This window comes from Oncorhynchus clarkii, chromosome 9, assembly GCF_045791955.1.
Source record: "Oncorhynchus clarkii lewisi isolate Uvic-CL-2024 chromosome 9, UVic_Ocla_1.0, whole genome shotgun sequence".
NCBI classification, from domain to species: domain Eukaryota; kingdom Metazoa; phylum Chordata; class Actinopteri; order Salmoniformes; family Salmonidae; genus Oncorhynchus; species Oncorhynchus clarkii.
In genome coordinates this window covers 60,941,666-60,954,185 of record NC_092155.1, presented here as the reverse complement: position 1 = coordinate 60,954,185, position 12,520 = coordinate 60,941,666, and the positions used below count along the sequence as shown (strand labels likewise).

General features: G+C 41.1%; 1 protein-coding gene across 1 annotated transcript; it reads right to left on the bottom strand.

Annotated features, from left to right (window-relative positions):
- Positions 1-227: 227 nt before the first annotated feature.
- LOC139416670 (G-patch domain and KOW motifs-containing protein-like) lies at positions 228-11,733 on the bottom strand. The gene is made up of 11 exons (XM_071165623.1): positions 11,514-11,733; positions 9,296-9,489; positions 9,031-9,170; positions 5,088-5,194; positions 3,051-3,252; positions 2,648-2,780; positions 1,920-2,067; positions 1,235-1,346; positions 1,041-1,110; positions 826-911; positions 228-659 (listed from the first exon to the last, which is right to left on the bottom strand). Exons 1-11 carry the CDS (start codon positions 11,714-11,716, stop codon positions 531-533), a joined length of 1,524 nt encoding a protein of 507 aa, XP_071021724.1. The 5' UTR covers positions 11,717-11,733; the 3' UTR covers positions 228-530.
- Between the last annotated feature and the right edge of the window lie 787 nt (positions 11,734-12,520).

Sequence of the window (12,520 nt, the reverse complement as noted above, 5' to 3'; positions counted from 1 at the left end):
TTACCTGCAGGCTACCTTTTTGTTTTCAATGATCATCAGATGAGTGGCATTTCTAAATATTCTTTTTTTAAACTTGAACTGGCTTTTTTCCTTTGGAGAGGCTGTGTGTAATGCTATTGCAGGAAACATAAAAATGGCATAATTCGGAATATTGTAGTATGGCCAACATGATTTTACCATTAGTGTTATTGCCACATTTGAGTAGGGACAAAGCACAATAAAATGGCTTTGCTTTTGACATGATTTTATTAAAAAAGGTACAATATGACAAGTTACTCAGTGTACATACAGAGAAGCTTGCATTTTATGACAAAGTGTAAAATGTAGACATTACATATCCACTAAGAGGACATTGGGGCATGTTGACATCAGTGTTGTAGTGGAGGGTAAACACCGTTTACACACTTGTGCATGAGCGTTCACCCACCTAACATGGGGAAATGCATTGAAAGTACAGGGAACGTTACTTCACACGCTTTTTATTTTTTTTACCACTGCATCACTGGTTGAGCTGGTAAGACCAGAGGGGGTCAGTGATCTCCCCCTCCTACATAATGGCAGATGGAGTCATAGTCCAGGGAGAAGACTTTCTCCTCATATCTGTCCAGCTGCACCATGGCTCTGCTTCGGTCTCTGTCTCTCTGGAGGATACGGCCCACCTGAAACACCACGTAATTGACAACGGACCCTTTAAAATATGTACTTAAACATTCCCAATTTTGTAGCCCTTCAATCCAATCAGTAATGAAAGCTATGAAACAGAAGTCCGCATGGATATTTTACAGGCAAAATGATTACGATGAGCCAGCCAACTCATCCACTCACCTGCCCTCTGTGTTCACCGAGTACAACCATGATGTCGTCCAAGTCACTCTTTGGCACAATGGTCTCTAGCATTGTCTGTTTAACATCTACGTTAAAGACAAGGGCATCAGAGTAAAAAAGAATAATAGATGAGTAGAGGGAATACCATTTAAAAGCATATGGGTTGGAGTGAGTAGAATGTAATTCAGCAGTAAACCAAAGACTCATGAACTCACCGTCTAAGAATCTGCCTTCCTCAGTACGACACACACAGATGTTTGGCGTCAAGACATCCTCTATTCGCATCTACAAGAAACAAACATTGGATATTAATTAAACTGATTCTAATGATCAACAACAGAACTGTTGTGGGCTGTAAAGTGTCAATAGGCAATGAGTTGCAATGATGTGTACTAGTATGTGTTAGTACCTTTGAATTGTAGTATCTTCCCCCTTTGAAAGCTTTATCTACAAAGCGAACTTTCAGGTCTCTCTGGAGCCAGGGGGATGAAGCAGGGGGTAGTTTTGCCATAGGCTTCTCTCTGAGGAGAGTAGGAAAAGGTGATATGTGAAGATCAAGAAAATATTACATTACAAATCTGAAGCAATCTACCCATACCTTTTCGGGCAACCTGACCAAATTCACATAGAAATGTGAGTTATAGAGCTTTCATTAATAGAAAGCAAATCTAAGAAGCGGTAGATATGTTCTATTTCTATGCTTTCCAGGCTTAAGTTTAGTTTTCACATACTTTCAGTTTTGTACTTTCAGTTTTGTACACCAGTTTCAAACAGCTGAAAGTACAATATTTTTGGTTTAATAAATACATTTCACAGTGGTATAGATGGTACAATGATTCTCTACACAATCTATTGCTTGTTTTGTCAAACTGCAATTAGGAAAACTATTAGAATTTCAGCAACCAGGAAATGGCAGAGCGATTTCCGCATATTGCACCTTTAACAAATTAAATGGGCAGAGTAAATAAAATATTTGTATTTCTATGAACGAGTACTATATTCCAAAATAAACTAATCCAAGTCATATACGTTATCCTCTTGTATTTATTATAAATATTACACTTCCAACGTCAAATATTTTCAGGATTCTCCACCTGTCCTGACTTGAATCCCGATGTTTCCTTTTTCTTTGGTCCTTCCCTCCATCTTTCTTCCTCTCATCTTCATTATTCCTTTCCTTCTCTTCCCGTCTCTGCCGTTCCTTCTCTTTCTCCTTTTCTTTGTGGGCCCTGCTTAGGCGACCTGTTTTGAAGAAAAGATAGTATTACAGGGGACTCCATTAAACAGTTGCATAAGCATTATCAAGTAGTCTCATCTGCATCATCGATAATAATAGTGCTGATACACATTTACCTGTTCAGCAATAACAAATAAGCCACAGAAGAGCAGTAAAATTAGCCTGTGCATAAACACATCAGCACCAGTATTATTTGACTGGCATTCCTGATGTGTGAAACTCCCTCCACTTTTGGAACAGGTCTGTCTGATTACTGATAATATAAGCAGTAACAGCATGGCTGTTTTTGGTTGAAATGGATATGGCCAGATTGCTCCTTTTCACACAGCGGCTCAAATGTCAGTTTGATGAGCTGAGCTCTCTCTCTCAACCGAAATGTTTTGCCCTTCTTGTCTGGAACCTTCCATCTTATGTAGAGAGGGGGTATCTCACAATATTGCAAAGACAATAATATTGGAAATAATGGAAAGAAAATTTCCATGACTCCCTGTTTGCCCAATTTGTCCAGTATTTTACTGAGAACAGGTTCAATGTCATTTCATAGAGCATTCACAAAACGAAAATGATGTCAGCAGACAGACTTACTGAGGTCTTTGCAGTTTTTGTCATATTCTGTGCGGTCAACCAGTTTCAGTGCATATTGACTGATTGTCACTGTCTTGCTACCAATTGCGAGCTTGACCATTACTCGTGCATTGTCCGGATCAACCCCTTCGATCTGTAACAAGAATGGTACGGTAATGGGAGGGGTGTGAGAAGGAGGGCGAGACAAAACAGTCAATCCCTGTGAAAATGCACAAGTAGAGGAGCAATAACATTTTTAGCAAAGTTAAGCTAATTGTCTTGCTCTTTTTAAATAAGTCATCAAACTAGAACAACAACTATGACACAGAATATTGCATACTAGACAGTGATATACCACAATGTCATGGTCTCAGGAGATTGCTGTTGCTTTCTGTGATTTCAGACACAAAGTCAGATATCTCACCTTCCCGTAAAGGTCCTTGTGTGCACCAGACTCAACCAGCACATGGCCTCCAGGCCCCAGGACGAGGGTCTCCTCCTTCCGCTCATCGCCTGGCTTGGGGGGCCTCCGGGGCCCACTGGGCTCCAGGTCTCTTATGGAAGAGCGATCAGCTCCCAGACCAAGACCCTTAGGCCTCAGCTGGTGCTCTATAGGCTTCACATCTCTACAGAAAGAAAAATAATACTGATGCAATAAGCATGGACACTATTGACATTATAAATAAAGCAGACAGAGAAACCTGGTTCTAAAACGGCATTAACAACTATTTATAATAACAAATAAATAAATAAATAAATACACACACACACTACCAGTCAAAAGTTTAGACAATTACTCATTCCAGGGTTTCTCTTTATTTTGACTATTTTCTACATTGTAGAATAATAGTGAAGACATCCAAACTATGAAATAACACAAATGGAATCATATAGTAACCAAAAAAGTGTTAAACAAATCAAAATATATTGTACATTTGAGAATCTTCAAAGTAGCCACCCTTTGCCTTGATGACAGCATTGCACACTCTTGGCATTCTCTCAACCAGCTTAATGAGGTAGTCACCTGGAATGCATTTCAATTAACAGGTGTGCCTTGTTAAAAGTTAATTTGTGGAATTTCTTTCCTTCTTAATGCATTTGAGCCAAGGTAGAGGTGGTATACAGAAGATAGCCCTATTTGTTAAAAGACAAAGTCCATATTATGGCAAAAACAGCTCAAATAAGCAAAGAGAAACGACAGTCCATCATTACTTTAAGACATGAAGGTCATTCAATCCGGAAAATGTCAAGAACTTTGAAAGTTTCTTCAAGTGCAGTCGCAAAAATGATCAAGCGCTATGATGAAACTGGCTCTCATGAGGACCGCCACAGGAAAGGAAGACCAAGAGTTACCTCCGCTGCAAAGGATAAGTTCATTAGAGTTAACTGCACCTCAGATTGCAGCCCAAATAAATACTTCACAGAGTTCAAGTAACAGACACATCTCAACATCAACTGTTCAGGGAGACTGCGTAAATCAGGCCTTCTGCAAAGAAACCACTACTAAAGGACACCAATAAGAAGAAGAGACTTGCTTGGGCCAAGAATCACGAGCAATGGACATTAGACCGGTGGAAATCTGTCCTTTGGTTAGAGGAGTCAAAATGTTAGATTTTTGGTTCCAACCACCGTGTCTTTGTGAGACGCAGAGTAGGTGAACGGATGATCTCTGCATGTGTGGTTCCCACTGTGAAGCCTGGAGGAGTTGGTGTGATGGTGCTTTGCTGGTGACACTGTCTGTCTGTGATTTATTTACAATTCAAGGCACACTTAACCAGCATGGCCACCACAGCATTCTGCAGTGATACGCCATCCCATCTGGTTTGCCCTTAGTGGGACTATCATGTGTTTTTCAACAGAACAAACACAGAACACACCTCCAGGAAGGGTAAGGGCTATTTGATCAAGAGGAGAGTGATGGTGCTGCATCAGATGACCTGGCCTCCACAATCCCACGATCTCAACCCAATTCAGATGGTTTGGGATGAGTTGGACAGCAGAGTGAAGGAAAAGCAGCCAACAAGTGCTCAGCATATGTGGGAACTCCTTCAAGACTGTTGGAAAAGCATTCCAGGTGAAGCTGGTTGAGAGGATACCAAGAGTGTGCAAAGCTGTCATCAAGACAAAGGGTGGCTACTTTGAAGAATCTCAAATATAAATTGTATTTGGATTTGTTTAACACTTTTTTGGTTACTACATGATTCCATTTGTGTTATTTCATAGTCGTGATGTCTTCACTATTATTCTATAATGTATAAAATGGTCAAAATAAAGAAAAACCCTGGAATGAGTAGGTGTCCAAACTTTTGACTGGTACTGTATATTTGTTTTATTGTTAACTCCACATTGTTAGAAAATGACCTATAAGTAAGCATTTCCCTGATAGTCTACACCAGTTGTTTACGAAGCACGAGACAAATATAATTTTATTTGAAGACTGACCGTGAGAGAGAATACTCACTGTTTGAAGGTCCGTCCAATTCCTTCTCCTGCCTTCCAGCCCATCCCCTTCAGCATGGCTAACCCGTACGCCTCCACAGGAACACTGTCATAGTCTGCCTCTGTGGACTGAACATACAGCAACTGATCAGAAACACATCAGTCTTGATTCAAGGTCGACCGATTATGATTTTTCAACGCCAATACCGATTATTGGAGGACCAAAAAAGCAGATACCGATTAATCGGCTGATTATTTATTTATTTGTAATAATGACAATTACAACAATACTGAATGAACACCTAATTTAACTTAATATAATACATCAATAAAATCAATTTAGCCTCAAGTAGATAATGAAACATGTTCGATTTGGTTTAAATAATGCAAAAACAAAGTTTTGGAGAAGAAAGTAAAAGTGCAATATGTGCTATGTAAGAAAGCTAACGTTTCAGTTCCTTGCTCAGAACATGAGAACATATGAAAGCTGGCAGTTCCTTTTAACATGAGTCTTCAATATTCCCAGGTAAGAAGTTTTAGGTTGTAGTTATTATAGGACTATTTCCCTCTATACCATTTGCATTTCATTTATTAGATGTTCTTATAGGCACTTTAGTATTGCCAGTGTAACAGTATAGCTTCCGTCCCTCTCCTCGCTCCTCCCTGGGCTCGAACCAGCAACACAACGACAACAGCCACCATCGAAGCAGCGTTACCCATGCAGAGCAAGGGGAACAACTACTAGAAGGCTCCGAGCGAGTGACGTTTGAAACGCTATTAGCGCGCGCTAACTAGCTAGCCATTTCACTTCGGTTACACCAGCCTCATCTCGGGAGTTGATAGGCTTGAAGTCATAAACAGCGCAATGCTTGACACACAACGAAGAGCTGCTGGCAAAATGCAAAGAAAGTGCTGTTTGAATGAATGTTTACCGGCCTGCTTCTGCCTACCACCGCTCAGTCATATACTTAGATACTTGTATGCTCAGTCAGATTATATGCAACGCAGGACACGCTAGATAATATCTAGTAATATAATCAACCATGTGTCGTTAACTAGTGATTATGATTGATTGTTTAAGATAAGTTTAACGCTAACTAGCAGTTTACCTTGGCTTACTGCATTCATGTAATAGGCAGTCGAGTGCAACGAGCAAGAGGCATGTCGTTATTGCGTTGGACTAGTTAACTGTAATGTTGCAAGATTGGATCCTGCGAGCTGACAAGGTGAAAATCTGTCGTTCTGCCCCTGAACAAGACAGTTAACCCACCGTTCCTAGGCCGTAATTGAAAATAAGAATGTGTTCTTAACTGACTTGCCTAGTTAAATAAAAAGGTATAAAAAAAAAATTACAAAAAAAAAAATATATATATATATATATATATATATACATATATATATACATACATACAGTGCCTTGCGAAAGTATTCGGCCCCCTTGAACTTTGCGACCTTTTGCCACATTTCAGGCTTCAAACATAAAGATATAAAACTGTATTTTTTTGTGAAGAATCAACAACAAGTGGGACACAATCATGAAGTGGAACGACATTTATTGGATATTTCAAACTTTTTTAACAAATCAAAAACTGAAAAATTGGGCGTGCAAAATTATTCAGCCCCCTTAAGTTAATACTTTGTAGCGCCACCTTTTGCTGCGATTACAGCTGTAAGTCGCTTGGGGTATGTCTCTATCAGTTTTGCACATCGAGAGACTGACATTTTTTCCCATTCCTCCATGCAAAACAGCTCGAGCTCAGTGAGGTTGGATGGAGAGCATTTGTGAACAGCAGTTTTCAGTTCTTTCCACAGATTCTCGATTGGATTCAGGTCTGGACTTTGACTTGGCCATTCTAACACCTGGATATGTTTATTTTTGAACCATTCCATTGTAGATTTTGCTTTATGTTTTGGATCATTGTCTTGTTGGAAGACAAATCTCCGTCCCAGTCTCAGGTCTTTTGCAGACTCCATCAGGTTTTCTTCCAGAATGGTCCTGTATTTGGCTCCATCCATCTTCCCATCAATTTTAACCATCTTCCCTGTCCCTGCTGAAGAAAAGCAGGCCCAAACCATGATGCTGCCACCACCATGTTTGACAGTGGGGATGGTGTGTTCAGCTGTGTTGCTTTTACGCCAAACATAACGTTTTGCATTGTTGCCAAAAAGTTCAATTTTGGTTTCATCTGACCAGAGCACCTTCTTCCACATGTTTGGTGTGTCTCCCAGGTGGCTTGTGGCAAACTTTAAACAACACTTTTTATGGATATCTTTAAGAAATGGCTTTCTTCTTGCCACTCTTCCATAAAGGCCAGATTTGTGCAATATACGACTGATTGTTGTCCTATGGACAGAGTCTCCCACCTCAGCTGTAGATCTCTGCAGTTCATCCAGAGTGATCATGGGCCTCTTGGCTGCATCTCTGATCAGTCTTCTCCTTGTATGAGCTGAAAGTTTAGAGGGACGGCCAGGTCTTGGTAGATTTGCAGTGGTCTGATACTCCTTCCATTTCAATATTATCGCTTGCACAGTGCTCCTTGGGATGTTTAAAGCTTGGGAAATCTTTTTGTATTCAAATCCGGCTTTAAACTTCTTCACAACAGTATCTCGGACCTGCCTGGTGTGTTCCTTGTTCTTCATGATGCTCTCTGCGCTTTTGACGGACCTCTGAGACTATCACAGTGCAGGTGCATTTATACGGAGACTTGATTACACACAGGTGGATTGTATTTATCATCATTAGTCATTTAGGTCAACATTGGATCATTCAGAGATCCTCACTGAACTTCTGGAGAGAGTTTGCTGCACTGAAAGTAAAGGGGCTGAATAATTTTGCACGGCCAATTTTTCAGTTTTTGATTTGTTAAAAAAGTTTGAAATATCCAATAAATGTCGTTCCACTTCATGATTGTGTCCCACTTGTTGTTGATTCTTCACAAAAAAATACAGTTTTATATCTTTATGTTTGAAGCCTGAAATGTGGCAAAAGGTCGCAAAGTTCAAGGGGACCGAATACTTTCGCAAGGCACTGTATGTATATATATTTTTTAAATATATAAAAAATTAATAAAAACATCGGCACCCAAAAATACAGATTTCCGATTGTTATGAAAACTTGAAATCGGCCCTAATTAATCGGCCATTCAGATTAATCGGTCGACCTCTAGTCTTGATGCAGTCCCAGAAAGGAAGAACATTTTAAATCACTCTTTACACACCCACTGGTACAGTCTAAGGCTCTGTACATCTGATTATCATTTGTGTCAGCCTGCCAGACAGTGCTTCCATAGACTGATCAATTCTTGTGTACATCCGGACTCCATACACAATAAAAGTTGATGCCAATGTTGTTATACAATCCTTTGGCTCTTTGGGATCACTCTAATGGGGGGAGAAGCATGAAAGTGACCCAGAGGTGGAATGAGCCAACCCCTTCCGCATTTCTACAGTCAAGACAGATGTAAGACGACAGTGATGAGAGGGCAGTGGGAGGGGTGATGAGGAAGAGATGCTGTTGGTCTCTAGGGAGAGGGAGGGTGAGCAAGTGTCATCTCGTTCTTAAGACGCTGTCAGATCTGAAGTGTGTAAATATCCTGCGGTCAGCACTTTCACACAGTCTATGGCTTCAGTCCCAGTTAAACTGGTCAGTCCACATCCCGCTGTCATCGTACACACTCTGTTGACCTGACTTACACACACTCTTGGTAATCCACCTCGCTCTTATTCACTCACCCTTATCATAACTTTCCATCTCTGTTTATGAATCAACTTCTCTCTCACGAACTGAACCAATTTTCAAACTCCCTCTGAAAATGTTGCCTTCCTTAATTCTATTTCAAACATAACATTCGCTGTGAAAACACATTGAAGTTACTTTACAGCCCAATGAGAAAAGACCCAAGACCCAGACAACAAGAATCAGGCAGTCACAGACAAGGTTTCTCTGACCTTTAACCCATACTTACAGACTCTGGTCGCAGGTCCACCTTGATGTGGTCTCCATCCTCAAACCCCTGTGGAGCCTGGTTCTGCATCAGCAGGGGGATGGTGAGGTTGGGGTCTGCCTGGTCCCCATTTTTCCACTGGTCAAGCAGCCTCTGGGATTCTGAAAGATAGATGTAATGTTGAAAGAGTGCTAACAGACTATATACCCTGTGGATTCACAACATTAGGATAATTTCTCAGAGGCTTTTCTCACTGAAGTAGTAACTGAAGCTCACAAACACAAACCTTCAATAATTTCTTTGACAGCCTGTGATTCCACTGAGTCCTGCTCCTGAGAGGGGGGTTGTGTTTTGGCTTTAACCCTTCCTCCATCACCTTGCCCCTGGACCAGGCCAGCTTTGTTTTCCTGCCTGCTGCACCAGCGGTTCCTTTGGATGAGTGGAATGATCAGCTCCTTTGGCTTCTCCACAGGCTTGGTACTATGACAGACAAAACAGACAGAGGTAGAAAGCATTTACTAACTAGACAGCAATTAGCTATACAAGGGCTATGTCCCAATTATCTCTCCTTTCCCCCAGTGTGTGCCCTTGTTCACTCTCCTTCACTGATCCAGATTTGTGGGAAGTAGGGAACGATTGTACAGACTTTATGAGAAAGGAGATATTATTAGGACGCACGTGGACAGGCGTCACATCGAGAAGCTGGCCGGCGCTCACATGGGAAAAGTGGGCTATGAGATTACTAGCTAGTATGCAAGGCTAACAGCCAGCAGACCACACCAGGCGGGGGGGGGGGGGCAGTAGAGTAAAGAGCGGGTACTGAGGGGCCTTCATATTGGGAGGAATGACGGATGACGAGATGAGGCAGAAAGAAGGGCGCTAGGTACAAACCTAAGTCCATGCAACACAAACCAAGTACTTTGTCCTGCTTTGCTCTCCAGAGCAGAGCGCCGCTGAAAGGAGTGATAGCTGGGGTGGGGTTGATTGCTAAGGTGAATCGACTGAAGTTGAGGATCCCCGGTGTCTGTGATGCACGCCGTTTGTGCAACGCAGACCAGGTGGTGAGCGCGAGACTGAGGAGACCGTGTCCTGAGTTTTGATGCATTTTGTTCACTGGATAAAGTCATGCTAAGGTACTGTATTTAAATTATCCTGTGAGAACATTTGTTTCCAAACCCACTATGGTGTTTCAAGTTTATGGTCATGTTGCAGCAATATGTACAGTACCAGTCAAAAGTTACGACAAACCTACTCAGTCTTTATTTGTACTATTTTCTACATTGTAGAATAATAGTGAAGACATCAAAACTATGAAATAACATACAAAAGTTTGGGTTGACTTAGAAATGTCCTTGTTTTTGAAAGAAAAGCAAATGTTTGGTCCATTAAAATAACATCAAATTGATCAGAAATACAGTGTAGACAATGTTAATGTTGTAAATGACTATTGTCGCTGGAAACAGCTGATCTTTAATGGAATATCAACATTGGCATACAGAGGCCCATTATCAGCAACCATCACTCCTTTGTTCCAATGGCACGTTGTGTTAGTTAATCCAAGTTTATCATTTTAAAAGGCTAATTGATCATTAGAAAACCTGTTTGCAATTATGTTACCACAGCTGAAAACTGCCTTTCTGATTAAAGAAGCAATAAAAACTGGCCTTCTTTAGACTAGTTGAGTTCCTGGAGCGTCAGCATTTGTGGGTTCGATTACAGGCTCAAAATGGCCAGAAACAAAGACCTTTCTTCTGAAACTCGTCAGTCTATTTTTGTTCTGATAAATGAAGGCTATTCCATGCGAGAAATTGCCAAGAAACTGAAGATCTCGTACAACGCTGTGTACTCCTCCCTTCACAGAACAGCACAAACTGTCTCTAACCAGAATAGAAAGAGGAGCGGGAGGCCCTGGTGCACAACTGAGCAAGAGGACAGGTATATTAGTGTCTAGTTTGAGAAACAGATGCCTCACAAGTCCTCAACTGGCAACATCATTAAAGAGTACCTGCAAAACACCAGTTTCAGCATCAACAGTGAAGAGGCGACTCCGGGATGCTGGCCTTCTAGGCAGAGTTGCAAAGAAAAAGCCACATCTCAGACTAGACAATAAGAAGAAACCAGGGACTGAGATGCAGTGCCTTAGACCGCTGCACCACACGGGAGCCCAAATGGGGGGATAGTGGTATATATTTAGGGTTAGACGGAGGTGCAACTTATCCACCCCCATTTACCATTTTTGTGAACAAAATGTTCAATTCACTTTCCGAACTGTCAAAGGCAGCAATACGCAACAAAGCGTCTAGTCTGCCGGAAAACCACACGGAGAAGATCGCACCAGGTTCAAACAAGTGTAGCTAATACATAGCTAACAAACTAATACATGAAGGGGCAGTAACATGTTTATTCAATACAGACTAGTAAAGTTATTAGCTAACTAGGCAACAATACGTACCTAATGGAACTGTATTTAGACACCAACGTTAGAAGAAAGCTAGATTTCTTACCTTAGCAATTCTTTCCCATCGACTCCTGTTAAATAATCTCGCTCATCTGCATCTATATCTTCATCCCGACTAGATTTAAATTTACTTAAAGTTTTGCTAAAACCAAAAGATACAGCCCCTGCTTTTCTATCTCCTAGCTGTTGAACACTAGATGTTGAAGTATCAACATTACTGCCGTATTGTTCATGTTGCGACGACGCCATGTTTGCAATGTACGAGAGGAGACGAGAGCTTTGGGCAATATAGTTTTATATGCACCGACAGCGACTTGATGGATCCGTGAAGACACTACATTTCCCAAAATGCAATCCCAAAATGCAATCGGCTAATGCATTCGTTATAGGGAATATTATTATAGGCGGGTTTATTGCACATGCCAACAGTTTTTGTTGTTGTTGGCTGTAGTCTATTTTTCCTTTCATATATGTTGTATTTTATATTATAATAAACTTGAACGATTTTATGTCCAACCTGTGTTAATCCAGCGTACTGTGTACTCATGTCAAAGTAGCCTAATACTGAAAGACGAGCGCATCAGACAAACGAAATAAAGTGTATAATACTGTACACCACTTTCTCTAGGGGCGGTTCTTTGTCCCCGTTTTCATCCCCTCCATGCCCCACATCCCTTGGTGCTCATTTGCTTCATCACGGTTTCTTTCTCAGCTTTTTGTGACCGAGAACATTATGCCAAACATAGCATGCAATTTTGACTGGTTCAATTGCCTCGAGCCATGGGTATCGCCCTCTGTCATCTGCAATTCCGTAACACCTCTGTCCAGATATAACCAATTTCGTCGCCGTGTCTTTTCTTTACATTAATGGTCTCAACTACAGTGTAAAAATCGTTTGAAAGTCTATAACCACACTGGTATATCAAAAGAAGATCAAAAGCTAAGGAATATGCCTAAAAGAAAGCAGGATATTATGAAGGTGAGCGTCAGTGCCTGGACCGGGTTCGTGTGTTAGCTTATCGATGTTGTATCCCTTAACAAATAAGTAATATC